Source organism: Salvelinus namaycush, chromosome 27, assembly GCF_016432855.1.
Source record: "Salvelinus namaycush isolate Seneca chromosome 27, SaNama_1.0, whole genome shotgun sequence".
Classification (NCBI taxonomy): Eukaryota; Metazoa; Chordata; class Actinopteri; order Salmoniformes; family Salmonidae; genus Salvelinus; species Salvelinus namaycush.
Window position 1 is genome coordinate 22,657,408 of NC_052333.1, and position 16,147 is coordinate 22,673,554.

General features: G+C 42.9%; 1 protein-coding gene across 1 annotated transcript in view; it reads right to left on the minus strand.

The window, feature by feature from the left end:
* The window catches only part of LOC120022640 (KH domain-containing, RNA-binding, signal transduction-associated protein 3-like), a 160,342-nt gene that overhangs the window by 55,753 nt on the left and 88,442 nt on the right, over positions 1-16,147 (minus strand). The window contains exon 3 of the mRNA XM_038966616.1: positions 2,720-2,836. Coding sequence (XP_038822544.1) covers positions 2,720-2,836 — 117 coding nt within the window. The remainder of the gene's footprint in view (positions 1-2,719; positions 2,837-16,147) is intronic.

The window sequence follows — 16,147 nt, forward strand, 5'->3', positions numbered from 1 at the left end:
ATCTGAAATTCCTGCTCAATTTGAGCAAATTCAGAAGTTGTGTTTATTCGAGATTAAACACAGCAAATCCTGCGATTACCTTAATTTTTAAAAAAAATATTGTTTGACAGCTCTAATTGTAATACAATCACAATACTGATCAAACCTCTAATGCCATAAAGGAGTGCACCACTCTATACTCTACATGTAATACATTACAGTATAGTGTAAATAGGACCCAACCAAAATAGATCTCAATGGGCCATCTCATCCAGACAGAAAGAGGCAATGTGTAATTGAAGGGCCAAAATGGGACAGCAAACCCTAAGTAAAACTACAGCACAGTCAACAACATCTCCCGAGTGGTGCAGCGGTCTAAGGCAGTGCTAGAGGTGTCACTACAGACCCGGGTTCGAGCCCGAGCTGTATCACAACCAATCATTATCGGGAGTCCCATAGGGCGGCGCACAACTGGCCCAGCGTTGTCCGGTATAGGGGAGGGTTAGGCCGAGGGGCCTTTACAAGTAGGCAATCCTTGTAAATAAGAATTTGTCCTTAATTAACTGACTTGTCTTGTAAAACAAAAAGGTGTATAGACACCACAGTTTCCTCATCTGAACAAAATCCTGCTCACCTCTTCTCTAGTGGTGTTCCTCTATGCTGCTAGCTATTGAGAACTTCCTTCCTCAAGTGGAATCTTGCAACACACACACACGCACGCACGCACACACACACACACACAGACACTGTCTTCCTATATGTGCCACCTCCTCTATCTCCTCCAAGCATCTCCCCTCTGTTGACATTCCTCATAGAGAATCTGTTTATATTTCTCACTGCGAATCTGGTTATCAAACAGCCATTCTCTTCCCAGAAACAGAGGCACAAAGAGGCACAAAGCCTGAGACAACAACGTGAGTGTCACGCCCTGACCTTAGAGAGCCTTTTTATGTCTCTTTTTGGTTTGGTCAGGGTGTGATTTGGGTGAGCATTCTATGTTCTTTATTTCTAGGTTTTGTGTTTCTATGTTTTGGCCGGGTATGGTTCTCAATCAGGGACAGCTGTCTATCGTTGTCTCTGATTGGGAATCATACTTAGGCAGCCTGCTTTGCCACCTTAGGTTGTGGGATGTTGTTTTTTGTTAGCTCTGTGTAGCCTTCAAGACGTTACGTTCGCTGTTCTTTTGTTGTTTTGTTTGGTGTTCGGTTTTAATAAAGAAGCATGAACACGTACCACGCTGCACCTTGGTCTCATCCTTTCGACAAGCGTTACAGTGAGAGTCCATAGGAACTACATATGTCACGAAACGTGAAGCTACTGGTGTGCACATAGGAAACGATCTGTAGACAAGGTCCCACAACACACAATGGGGAAAATGGCTACATAAATATGATCCCCAGTCAGAGACAACGATAAACAGCTGCCTCTGATTGGGAACCATATCAGGCCACCATAGAAATACAATTCACCTAGAAGACCCACCCTAGACACTATCACGCCCCAACCAACATAGAGAATAAACAGCTCTCTATGGTCAGGGCGTGACAACATAGGAAAGACAGTTTGGTTCAGAGCATGACATGTATGCTGTTAGTTGTTGCAGATGACGCATTCTTATGCATTCTGAACAATAGGAGGATGCCACAACAGCAACAACATGGATGCAGTCCAATTCAACAACAACATGTCATTTCATCATCCATTTTAAGCTCCACTAGCCTTCGTTTCCATATTACCAACCTTGAACCCAGAAGCATACGCCTCCCTAAACGTCACCCAGCCCAAGGAACGTACAATAAAGCACCTACAGGACAGAGACTCTGAATGCTTCTATGTCATATTGGCTAAAAGAGTATGGTGACAGTGCAGGGATGTCAGGGGTGCCATCAGCTCCACACTCAGAAGCAGAGGAAGAGAAGGAGAAGCCTGTTGCTTCTGTGGCCTTCCTTTGATCCTTTCACTGACACTCTGTGTAACTGACGATGACAAATCTTGGGCAGATATTGGAGGAATTCTATACATAGCCATAAAGCATACACTGAGGCTGAGATTTTATCCATCTCCAACTGGCTTGCAGGGGGGCAGCTATAAGAACACAGCTGTATCCAGACAATGATAATTCAATTCTAGAATTACGCCTCTTAATGATAGAAAACTTAATGTATGATACAGGCCTCTCACTGCAAGAAAAGTCTGAAGCACTAAATGTTATTTTCGGGCGCATCGTTTTCTGAAACTATGAAAGTAAAGGTGCAAGCTGGATCTGGAGCAAGCTGTCAATCACAGATCACAGATCTCCCTGGTGAGGTAGTGGAGGAGGCATGCCGAGCTGCGTGTGCGAGCTGTGTGTGCGCGTGCGTGTGTGTTTGAAACCTGCTGAGCCTGCTGAACTCAGCACATCTCCATGACAGATCTGCCGTCAGAGAGAATCGATCACAACAATCTAATGGAACGTTTGTGTATGACACTGAAGATCATCGATGTCACAAATCACCCATGATGACAAACTGACTGACGGAGAAAGACTGTCACAGACACAACAAGACAGAACATATCCACAATAACTCAGCTGGTTATTGATGCCTTTCCACTGAGGGTATCTGCCTCAATTTACCTGAAACAAACAACAGAGAGATAGAGAGTGAGAGAAAGAGAAGAGGACTTGGGTTTTACTAGACAGGGAGGGAGAAAGAGGAATGTTTGATTGTTAGAGAGAAGGAGAGAAAGACTTGGCTGTTACCTTCTCTTTGTCTCTCATTGATCCTTTCCCCAGAATGGACATCTTAGTGAGCGTGTCATCCTGTAGTCTCTTTAGTGAGTTCCCGCGTGGACCCAGCAGTTTGCCCACAAAGTTAAACTAAAACAGAAACACAAGCAGAGAAGCTTAATGAGTAACTGTGCTGATGAGATAAAGACAAAAACAGTTGTATGTCAATCACATTGTGGTTCAAACAGTCTGCTTTTGATTAAATATAAACAAGAATTGTAGCAATTGACAAGAGTACAAAATGTAAGTAATCCGTATTTGGGTTGACATGAGAACTATCTTCCTAGTAGCACTGTCTCCATAAAACTGTTATCTCAGCCATGTCCAGGGGTATATACCAAATGGGATCCTATTCCATATATAGTGCACTACTTTTGACCAGGGCCATACGGTCAAACGTAGTGCACTATATAGGGAAAGGGATGCCATTTCCCATACAAAAAAAAGATTGCCATTTTGAAACTGAAGTAAAATTGCAGTAACTGCAGCCGACTGGTATTTTGGATTTCAGAAATTAAAGAATACGTCAGAATAACTGCAGTGTACTGCAGTTACACTCCAAAATTACTGCAGTAAAAAAAAATATATTTTAAATGCAGTATTTGCAGCATACTGCAGTTACACTGCACTCTGACTGCAATCTTTCTGCCTTTGACAACTAACACACATAACCCTTACAATTATAACAGCATTATGTGAAATGAGGAGGCTCAGAGTGTGGATGGTCAGGTTGAAATAGTACAAAAATCAAGCAAGAATTGTTAGCATTTGACAAGAGTAAAATGTTTTACTGATCCCTATTTTATTTGACATCTTTTATAGTAGCGCTGAGTCTCCGTAACACTGTTATTTCAACCATATCCAGGTGTGCGTCCCAAATGTACCGGAGCGCCAACTCGAGGTCCAAAAGGCTCCTTAACAGCTTCTACCCCCAAGCCATAAGGCTACTGAACAATTCATCAAATGCCTACCCGGACTATTTACATTGACACACCCCCCCCCTCAACTTCGCTTTGTTTTTACACTGCTGCTACTCGCTGTTTATTCTTTATGTATAGTTACTCTACCCCCTAACCATCTACAAATTACCTGGACTAACCTGTACCCCCGCACATTGACTCAGTACCGGTACCCCCTGTATATAACCTTATTATTGTTATTTTTTGTGTTACTTTCTATTCCATTTTTTACTTTCGTTTCTTAGTAAATATTTTCTTAACTCCATTTCTTGAACTGCGTTGTTGGTTAAGTAACTTACTGGCTTGTAATTAAGCATTTCACCTGTTGTATTCAGCGCATTTGACAAATAAAAATGTCATTTGTTTTCTTTTAAACGGTACCCTATTCTCTATATAGTGCACTACTTTTGACCAGGGCCCATAGGGTTAAACGTAGTGCACTATATAGGGAAAAAGGTCCCATTTGGGACGCAATACAGCATTTCTGCCTTAGACAACATACATAATCCTTCCAATTATAACAGCATTATGTGAAATTAGGATTCTAAGCGTTTGAACGGTCAGGTTCATATAGTACAATATTTTTCTATTCAACTTATCAAGTTTTATACAATACCCCATTTTGCCGATCTATGTCTATGTTACCACTGTAACATAGAGAGAGCAGGTAGAGAGAGAGAGAGAGAGAGCAGGTAGAGAGAAGGTAGAGAGAGAGAGAGAGAAGGTAGAGAGAGAGAGAGAGAGAAGGTAGAGAGAGAGAGAGAGCGAGAGAGAGAGAGCGAGAGAGCAGGTAGAGGGGTAGAGGGGTAGAGAGGTAGAGAGGTAGAGAGGTAGAGGGGTAGAGGGGTAGAGGGGTAGAGGGGTAGAGAGGTAGAGAGAGAGCAGGTAGAGAGGTAGAGAGAGAGCAGGTAGAGAGGTAGAGAGAGAGCAGGTAGAGAGGTAGAGAGAGAGCAGGTAGAGAGGTAGAGAGAGAGCAGGTAGAGAGGTAGAGAGAGAGCAGGTAGAGAGAAGGTAGAGAGAGAGAGAGAAGGTAGAGAGAGAGAGAGAAGGTAGAGAGAGAGAGAGAGAGAAGGTAGAGAGAGAGAGAGAGAGAGAGAGAGAGAGAGAGAGAGAGAAGGTAGAGAGGAGAGAGAGAGAGAGAGAGAGAGAGAGAGAGAGAGAGAGAGAGAGAGAGAGAGAGAGAGAGAGAGAGAGAGAGCAGGTAGAGAGAGAGAGCAGAGAGCGAGAGAGCGAGAGAGCGAGAGAGCGAGAGAGCGAGAGAGCGAGAGAGCAGGTAGAGGGGTAGAGGGGTAGAGAGGTAGAGAGGTAGAGAGGTAGAGGGGTAGAGGGGTAGAGAGGTAGAGAGGTAGAGAGAGAGCAGGTAGAGAGAGAGCAGGTAGAGAGGTAGAGAGAGAGCAGGTAGAGAGGTAGAGAGAGAGCAGGTAGAGAGGTAGAGAGAGAGCAGGTAGAGAGGTAGAGAGAGAGCAGGTAGAGAGGTAGAGAGAGAGCAGGTAGAGAGGTAGAGAGAGAGCAGGTAGAGAGGTAGAGAGAGAGCAGGTAGAGAGGTAGAGAGAGAGCAGGTAGAGAGGTAGAGAGAGAGAGCAGGTAGAGAGGTAGAGAGAGAGAGCAGGTAGAGAGGTAGAGAGAGAGAGCAGGTAGAGAGGTAGAGAGAGAGCAGGTAGAGAGGTAGAGAGAGAGCAGGTAGAGAGGTAGAGAGAGAGCAGGTAGAGAGGTAGAGAGAGAGCAGGTAGAGAGGTAGAGAGAGAGCAGGTAGAGAGGTAGAGAGAGAGCAGGTAGAGAGGTAGAGAGAGAGCAGGTAGAGAGGTAGAGAGAGAGCAGGTAGAGAGGTAGAGAGAGAGCAGGTAGAGAGGTAGAGAGAGAGCAGGTAGAGAGGTAGAGAGAGAGCAGGTAGAGAGGTAGAGAGGTAGAGAGAGAGAGAGGTAGAGAGGTAGAGAGAGAGAGAGGTAGAGAGGTAGAGAGAGAGCAGGTAGAGAGGTAGAGAGAGAGCGGGTAGAGAGAGAGAGAGAGAGAGAGCAGGTAGAGAGAGAGAGATAGCAGGTAGAGAGAGAGAGATAGAGGGTACAGAGTACAGAGCTAGTTTTCTTCTGCTCACCATCTCTCTCCCTTTAACGGTGAGTTATACAGCTGTCTCCTACATCTCCCTGGGTCATTAATTAGCAGACAGGAGAGACAAAAAAACAGCCCTATTTTGTTCTACACCTCACCTATGGCTCTTATGTCTCCTGCCTGTTATTCTCTCACAACAGTAACTGTCGTTGCCATGGTCATTAACTGTAGTTGCCATAGTCAATAACTGTCGTTGCAATGGTCAGTAACTGGCATTGCAATGATCAGTCGCAGGCAGTGCACTCAGGTGAACTCAGGCCATATGGCCCTATGTTGTCAGTTTCACTAGTGCTCTCGTACACAGGCCTTCACATATGCTAACACCAGTTAAATTCCACGCATTACAATTGTACATAGTAGGATGTCTGCAGATGGTGAAGCTTCATAAAAGGTGCCAATGGTATCTGGAAGTCCAAAGTTTGCACCTGTTATATTCAGGGGGGAATACATCATGTATTGTAAACAATGGTCAAGCATGAGAAAGTTAAAGTAAAAAAAAAAGAACATTCCGTAAAAGCTGTCATTTAATTCAAACAAATAACAGGAGGGATGACAGTCAGTCAGGCAGCATATCACATGCTTTTTTGGTGCTGCGCTATGGGATGCTGTTGATTTGGTGCTTTTATTAAAGGCTCGCTATTTACAGACAGATCAAAGATATTTGCCTTGGATCTAATCTGTTTAAGGCCTCTAAATGTCAGAGATTTAATCTTGACATCGCCCTGTCTACTAATGCAAACTAAAACCTCTCTAACCCACATTCTGTGTTCACCGTTCTGTTTTACAGGACATATCAGTCTTGCCATTCTTCAATGGGTGTTTAGAATTAGATATAAATGTTCTGCATCCCAAATGGCACCCATATTCCCTTTATAGTGCGCTACTTTTGACCAGAAAGTAGAGCACTATAAAGGGAAAAGGGTGTAATGGGACGTAACCATAGTCTGAGTGGGGCCTGTGGTCATTAACAGAGCTTTCAGCTTTTATATCTCTAATCTATTTACCTCAACAACAACAGTAATCTGAACCCAGTCCTAAACTTCTGCAGTGTGGGTCCATTACTGTCTCTGGATGGGGACTAGGAGGGGACTGTGCTGCCTGGCACTGATAGTGATGGCCCACATGAGAGCTGAACAGCCGCCTCTTAATCATGTGTTGGCTAGAACCACTGCTTTAATTTTGGTTACACACACACATGCATCACTACTCTGGACGGTTCTGACTTAGAATATGTGGACAACTATAAATACCTAGGTGTCTGGCTAGATTGTAAACTCTCCTTTCAGATTCACATTAAGCATCTCCAATCCAAAATTAAATCTAGAATCGTCTTCCTATTTCGCAACAAAGTGTCACGGCTGTCTTCCTCCTCCTCGTCCGAGGAGGAAAAGTATGAAGGATCAGAGAACCAATATGCAGCGTGTTCATCTTGTTTAATAGAAAGAGAACACTTTGCGAAACTAATACAAAAACAATAAACGACGACCGTGAAGCTAAATAACAAATAGTGCTGACACTAAACACTACACATAGACAATCACCCACAACCCACAACCCACAATACAAAATAGGCTACCTAAACATGGTTCCCAATCAGAGACAACGCAAAACACCTGTCTCTGATTGAGAACCATATCAGGCCAAACACATAGAAATAGACAAACCAGACATACAACATAGAATGCCCACTCAGATCACACCCTGACCAAACAAAACATAAAACATACAAAGCAAACTATGGTCAGGGCGTGACACAAAGCCTCCTTCACTCATGCTGCCAAACATACCCTCGTAAAACTGACTATCCTACCGATCCTTGACTTCGGGAATGTCATTTACAAAATAGCCTCCAACACTCTACTCAGCAAATTGGATGCAGTCTATCACAGTGCCATCCGTTTAGTCATCAAAGCCCCATATACTACCCACCACTGCGACCTGTATGCTCTCGTTGGCTGGTCCTCGCTACATATTCGTCGCCAGACCCACTGGCTCCAGGTCATCTATGTCTTTGCTAGGTAAAGCTCCGTCTTATCTCAGCTCACTGGTCACCATAGCAACACGCGCTCCAGCAGGTATATTTCACTGGTCATCCCCAAAGCCAACACCTCCTTTGGCCGCCTCTCCTTCCAGTTCTCTGCTGCCAGTTCTCTGCTGCCAATAACTGGAATGAATTGCAAAAATCACTGAAGTTGGAGGCTTATATCTCACTCACTAACTTGAAGCGTCAGCTGTCAGAGCAGCTTACCGATCGCTGCAGCTGTACACAGCCCATCTGTAAATAGCCCATCCAACCAACTACCTACCTCATCCCTATATTTGTTTTTGTTTTTCTGCTCTTTTGCACACCAGTATTTATACTTACACATCCTCATCTGCACATCTATCACTCCTGTGTGAATTGCTAAATTGTAATTACTTCGTCACTATGGCCTATTTAATGCCTTACCTCCTTACCTCATTTGCACACACTGTATACAGATTTTTCTATTTGTACGCCTGTTTATCCCATGTGTAACTCTGTGTTGTTGTTTTTGTCGCACTGCTTTGCTTTATCTTGGCCAGGTCGCAGTTGTAAATGAGAACTTGTTCTCAACTGGCCTACCTGGTTAAATAAAGGTGTAAAAAAATATATATATATAAAAACAAGCAGGCAAGCACACATACACGTGCGCGCGCGCGCGCACACACACACACACACACACACACACACACACACACACACACACACACACACACACACACACACACACACACACACACACACACACACACACACACACACACACACACACACACACACACACACACACACACACGGACCACACTACACTCTTAGAAAATAAGGTGCTATCTAGAAACTAAAAGGGTTCTTCGGCTGTCCCCATAGTAGAACCCTTTTTGGTTCCAGGTAAAAACCCTTTAAGTTCCAGGTAGAACTCTTTAAGGTTCCATGTAGAACCCTTTCCACAAAGAGTTCTACATAGAACCCAAAAGAGTTCTACCTGGAACCAAAAAGGGTTCTCCTATGGGGACAGCCAAATAACCTATTTGGAAACTGGCAGGGGATGGAGATAGCAGGTAGAGTGATAGCGGGTTAAGAAAAAGTCAGAGGACACCAAACAGTAGGAACGGATCTATGATTAATCACAGCTACATAGGGGGGTGGGGCGGACCAACATCTGACATCTTTTCATCATTTCCTGAATGTATTACTGTACTGCTAGCCTGTGCTGTGCTAGAGAGAGAGAGTGTGTGTGTCTGTGTGTGTGTGTGTGTGTGTGTGTGTGTGTGTGTGTGTGTGTGTGTGTGTGTGTGTGTGTGTGTGTGTGTGTGTGTGTGTGTGTGTGTATTGCACTGCGAGAGGAGAGGTGTGTTTAGAAAAAGCCAGCATGCGGCGATTCTGCTGAAGACAGCAGGACAGACCGAGCCAACAGCAGAAGAATAAATCATTGTGGCCGTTTTCTAGGAGAGGAGAGACAAAGAGGAGGGGAGAGACAGAGACAGACACAGGACAGAGGAGAGACAGACACAGAGACAGACACAAAGATACAGAGACACAGACAGAGACAAGCAGAGATACAGAGACAAAGAGAGACACAGAGGAGGGGAGAGACGCAGAGCCAGACACAGGAGAGAGGAGAGACAGACAGAGACAGACACAAAGATACAGAGACACAGACAAGCAGAGATACAGAGGGGAGAGACGCAGAGACAGACACAGGAGAGGAGAGACAGACACAGAGACAGACACAAAGATACAGAGACACAGACAGAGACAAGCAGAGATACAGAGACAAAGAAACACAGACACAGAGAAGACAGAAACAACTGAGCAACAGAAACACAGACACAGAGAAGACAGAAACAACAGAGCAACAGAAACACAGACACAGAGAAGACAGAAACACAGACACAGAGAAGACAGAAACAACAGAGCAACAGAAACACAGCCTAAACTAGAAATATACCAGTGGAGCTCCTTACACCTTTCTAATGGCCTGGGGTGACTTATACAAAAAGATGTATGACGGGGTGCACGTACACTACCGGTCAAAAGTTTTAGAACACCTATTTATTCAAGGGTTTTTCTTTATTTTTTACTTTTTTTTCTACATTGTAGAATAATAGCGAAGCCATCAAAACTATGAAATAACACAGATGGAATCATGTAGCAAACAAAAAAGTGTTAAACAGATCAGCGAAGAGAACTGCTTTGCGAACCAAGTGTGCACCGATTTTACATGTAGAATCAAGTGAAAAATGACGTCAATCAGAAGTCTACAGCGGGTGGTTCCTTAAACACAGCGCACTGAAGGATCGGCAGAGGAACGCTAGATCCACATTTGGTGAGATGTGTGCGAGTCTTAAAAGTTAGTGGCACCAGTGACACAAGGGGAACATTTTGGTGGCGCATGCAGTGATGTGGGCAGCAGTCCTCTCTTCGCTTACACATAAATCACTTCTAAGCCAATCTCACAGCAACACTAATACTGTAAAACAACTACAAGGGATTACTCTGTTTTCTAGATGCAAATTGGTGTAATAACAAGCAAACAGTGGCTCTTCCTTTAAAAGTTGTGTCATACTGCAGCACAGCTTGCTAGGTGCTGCGGAATGGTATGGCACGTTGAAATGCATGACGTCATCGTATTTTGCTGTCAGCCATTGTTGCCATTAATGCTAGTTAGACCACCAGAGGGCATCTTTGAGAAGCTAAGTTATTGAAATAACATGGAGCTGGAGGCCTGAGAGTCCTGTTGACCGTAGCTGTTTTAGCCTAACTGACTTAATGGCATAAAGTACTACTTCAATATACAGTATATCACTCAGTCATTCATTCCTTTGTGCATGTCATCACACAGCATACAAGACATCCATGTCTTTAATTACAGTCATGCATTTCAGCTATAAAACGAAATAGAAAGGGAGCCTTGAATAATTAAACAATTAATAAACCACAACATGTCGGCTAACACGATTTAATTCACAAATGCATTTGACTGTTTTCAGTATTAGCTGTACTAGAGAAGTTTTTTGTTAGAACAGACTATATGGGATTGATTATAATTTATTTGTAAATTGTGACTTGTCATGCGTCACTACTTCACAGGAGAGCCATTTGAATGTCAACTTTTTTTAAAATCTAAATGCGTTTTTTTGGCAGAAATGCCTTCTGGAACATGTGAACTTTCATGTGCCTTAATAACAAACTTGTATGCCATCTGTAAATATGAATAAAATTGTTAAATTACGAGCCTAGTTGGTTTAGCCACAGAAAAAGTCAGCAACCTTCCCGCTAGCCATGATTGGCTGAGATAATGAGTGGGCTGGACATGCCAAGAGATGAGTTCAGATTGGTCTGCCATGCTTCTGTCTATTTGAGCTGGTCAGTAAGTGTAGGTAATCCTATCTAACACAGCTTTTTTTTATATATATATTGCGTAATAGAATTGCATAAGTGTTGCTCTCCACTTTCTGGAGGACTGAGGTTTGAAATCAGTGGAATTATAGTATGACAGTTAAGGAGATGAAGAAAACACCTGTATCCGGATTACATCTTCAAACTAAGGGCAACCATGGCACCTGTGACATGTATACAGGTAAGAGAGTCTAGTTAGAAACATTTTCAGATATTACACGTTTCTAATTTTGTCAGAAAGTCATTTTCATTTCAAGTTAAAGTGTACTGTTAGCTAGCTACAGTGGTTCATCTTTTAAAAGTTACGTCATACACACCCTGCGTGCTGCTGCAGCATTCTGTGGCACATCATTTAATTCTCAGCCATTTCTTCTGTTACTGCAAGTTATTGCTAGTTTGACCACCGGAGGGCATCTTTGAGATACATTTGATAGTATTCCGTATTGGCATTACCTGAGATTTTTTTTTTGTTTTGTAATAATATAGTATATGGGATTGATTTTAAGAAATTTGTCTTAATTCATTTGATTAATATTGTGGTTTTTCCATCCAGAGAGAAATTGTCAGTTTGTAAATTCAGACCGTTTTGCTCTCGGAGCGCACACTGGACGTTCGGGCCGAGGAGTAGGGTTGATTTGAGCGTTCTGGCCTTACAACGGCAGTCAAGCACCCAAGCTAATGTTGGCTAGCTACTTCCAGACAAATGAGACCTTTCTGACCATTTTACTCGCCCAAGCAGAGCTGGTAAGCCAGTTTTCGTGTTAACCAGAGCATTGGTGACTGTAAATGTGCTGCTGGAAACAATTTAATTGCGCTTTTTTCCAACGTTTACTGACACTGGCCATATTCAACGGGTGTTGAGCACTCGTAAAGTAATTATTTTGTGCTCTGGTACACTCAGATGAATGTGCTCTGAAATCCATGTAGATAGTAGGCTGGACACATGACATTTTTAACAACGTTCTTTTCTGATAAAAACTAGTTCATTGCATCTGCCGTGGGGGCCAGTTTCATAATATGACCATAATTCCCAGCTGGTGCCGTCGTTTTGAAGTAATTACGAAAAGACAGGCCTTATTTTTGTGCATTTTTCTCCCTGCCAGCCTTTATTAGTTCTATTGAGCACAGTGGCAACAACTCGCCTTCCGAACATTCTATTCCCAGCTTATTGTTCAACGTCACAATGCCTGCTTCGCTATTGTTGGCAATGAGACCTGCTCACATTGTTTTACAGTTAAAATGTAAGCAACAAAATGTAAACAACAAAAATAATATTGGAACTCTGCGTTCTTCCCATTCCTATGGGGGAAATATAGGCATGTCTGTCTATTTCGCCAAATATCTCGCAATGTGTATATTTAGATTTTTTTCAACTCGGGTGTAACGGGTGTGAAATGGCTAGCTAGTTAGCAGGGTGCGCGCTAATAGCATTTCAATCGGTGATTTCACTCGCTCTGAGACCTTGAAGTAGTTGTTCCCCTTGCTCTGCAAGGGCCGTGGCTTTTGTGGAGCGATGGGTAACGATGCTTCGAGGGTGGCTGTTGTCTATGTGCGCAGAGGGTCCCTGGTTCAAGCCAAGATAGGGGCGAGAAGAGGGACGGAAGCAAAACTGTTACACGGGCACCATTTTAATCAGGAGACCCCCTCTTTGTTATGATGTAAGTCTGGGCAGCGAGCTCATTTGTCATCGATTGCTAGACCAGAAATAGTCCGACATGTTCATTTTCCCCCTATTTTTTCATTACGCAGCCATAAGCACAGTTTACACCATCAAGGTGCGGATGGTTACTTTCTTCACAAGTTTCGTCCGACGAACAGATTGTAGTGGTAAAATAAATATATATTTTTAATGGAATTCTAAGCATCACTCCAGTCAAAACAGGCTCTGCGAACCTTCGATTCCATTAATTTGCTATGGGCTCGCGCTAGTGTTCCAGTTTAGCCAACGTTCTTAAGCCGTTTTTCAGCCCTGGGTGAATTTTGATTCGTTCTATTGTCCAGCCTATAGATAACCAGAGCGAATTTACGAAAGTACCCGAATGTCCATTGAGAAAGCACAACAACTATACCATTTAGCTAAGCTAAGAATGACGAGAATAATCAAGTCAATAAACATTGGGTAGTTAGATAGCCTATAGTTAATATACTGGCAAGTTTGATGTATAACTACTGTAATGACCTGACTAGATCATAAAGGAACAGTTGTCCAGACAGAGGCTTGAGTTTACGAATTGACGGTTTATTAACCCAACTTTACACAGGCTACTGTTTGGCCGTAGCCCACGCCAAATAAATGAAAGATAACCACAAACAAACCGTGACCTTCTCTTGTGAAGGCCAGACATAAGAGAGAGAACAAAGGCTAAACCTGGTCTTAACTTCCAATGCTCCATCCCCCTGCCCAACCCCCCTCCACGCCACTCCACCAACCGCCAGGATGCCCGGCATCAGAACATTCCAGGCATTCCCGTGATTGGCAGATAGCAGGTTGATTGGCATGTCGGACCCCGCGAACACTGGGTACTGGTAAGTACAACACAACCACCTACCAGCCTAACACATAACACACAGCTGTCTGTGCGGGTCGCTACACTACTAACGTTAGATAGACAGCTAGCATACTGGTACATACTGCTGTAATGATATGTTATGTGGTTCCTAAGGACAGCGTAGCTAACAAATTGTCAGCCAACATAACGTGTAAGGTAACTTATTTGAAAAGTCATTACTTTAGTTGAGTAGCAAGCTAGCCCTTGGTCGTTAGGGCAAATCTGGTCTGCGATAGGAGGGGGGCTTTTCACACCTAGCTCTGCTTTTAGACTATTCTTTAGTAAAGGTTGAATAATCTATTGTTCAGCTATTAGCTCTCCTCCCAAACTTGCAACAGATTGCTGTGCCAATCTCACTCCTTTCCCTCTTCCACGCGTCATCATTCTGCTCCCGAGTGGCTCGCTTGTGGGCGTGCTGGCAGGATATGGCAGCATTTTCGGTTGTGCGTCTAGAATTCTGAATACAGTAGCACGTTTGTATGAAGGTGTAGATATTCACCGGCAAATTGTTATATGCATTTCACTGTAAGGTCTACTACACCTGTTGCATTCTGCGCACGAGACAAATAAACTTTGATTTGATTTGGTACATTTGTGTCTTTTTGTCGAGAGCAAAACTTTTTTTATATTCAATCAAAAATAATTGTTCTGAAAGCAACTTTTTTCCAACACAAAGGAATTCAAAGAGGACACCTACGAAGATGGCATCTCAGGTAAGCAGCACTGGGCTGTATTGGCGTATCCTAAAAATGACATCTGCTGCTTGAGATTTAACGGTCATATCTCAGTTATTGTTTTCATATCTATAAAAAAGAAGCTGTTTTCTTTACTTTCAGAGAGCGAACTGACCAAGGGGTCGAAAATGTAGATGTCCGAGGAACAGGCCGTGGAAGCTTTACTGTGGCAAAAGTGTCCATAACCAGAGGTAATTAAACTGTTCTGTGTTATTTTTCTCCATCTATGTCTGTCTTGTTGTACATGGAACCTGTCGCACATGCATTAATTTAAAAACTCTTAAGATGTCAGATGCTAATTTTCAGATTTACACCACATATGCACAGCCATTTTCACTGGACTATCTGTTGCTGCCAAGTCATGATTTCCCTGGGGGTTAGCCTTGCAATAACCAAGTGGTGAGACACATAGCCCTCTATATTTAAATGTTTCAGGTACACTCCGATAGGTGTCTGCGTCACATACAGTATATTCTATTGACATTATCTTCTATTGTTTGTCCTCGTGTCTGTTTTTCAGCATAAAGTACTCTGTAGCCACTTAGTGTGGACACCAGGTGAGACCACACACACACAATAACAGTCTCTCTTCTTCACTTCATACCTCTCCCCCTTCTCCCTAAATCCTCTAGGTTATATCAGCTGTTTTGGTGAACCCCTCCCGCATCTGAACTGGCTGACATGAAGGGCACAGCATGATCATAGGTGAGATGTCACTTGGTCGGGTCAACAGGAAGTATTATTAAAGAGTTGCTTTACATTGAAATACAGACAGAGATGTAGTAGTCCCAGAGTTAATGATCCAAGGTCAGTTTTGAATTTCACCTCCTGATTTAAGATGACTGACCGTGTTAAAATATTCAAAAATATTCAAAAAAAACAAGGCTTAGATATTCTCTCTATCTATTTGTCACTAGTCTGCATGTATGTTTTGATGTGAGAGAGGAAGCCAGTCCCGTCATCGCCACCTCACCCGCTCTTAAGATAACTTTCTGGCCAACTGGGGGCCCAAGGCTGGTTAGGAGACACTGCAATTGTGATGAATTGAGAGAATATTAGGGTAGCACTGTAATTCAAGAATCATATGCTTGCTGTCTGCCGCTGTTCTTACCTCTTTCCCTTTCTGTCTTCTACACCTCTCTCCACCTCGTCTTTCTTCCTCGTTTTATAATGCACAACACCATATGTGCATTGAAGTACAGATTGAACTTGTATTTATAATATTACAATTATCATAATTATAATGCATTTATGTATTTATAACACCTGGATAATGAACTTCTTTCAATAAAGCGTTTCACATTCTCCACTGGTTGAAATTAAGTATCTCATTGAAATACTATCCTGTGTCCTCAGATTACTGCAGGTGAAGGGAGATAGATATGCATCTTTTTTTTCTCTATATATATGAATTACAACTCAATCATGTTTCTAGTCTATTGCATAGTTACAATGTGTAATCATTGATGTCCCAGGAGCAAGAGTGGTAAATACTGTTGAAGTGTATAGTTTTAATACAAAGGCAGACACAGCATCATTCAAATAGTTTGATATGACTGAAAAAGAATGTCTCAGAGATTCATACCTGAACCGCACCTTTATTTGCCAAGGAAGAGTACATGATCAGTGAA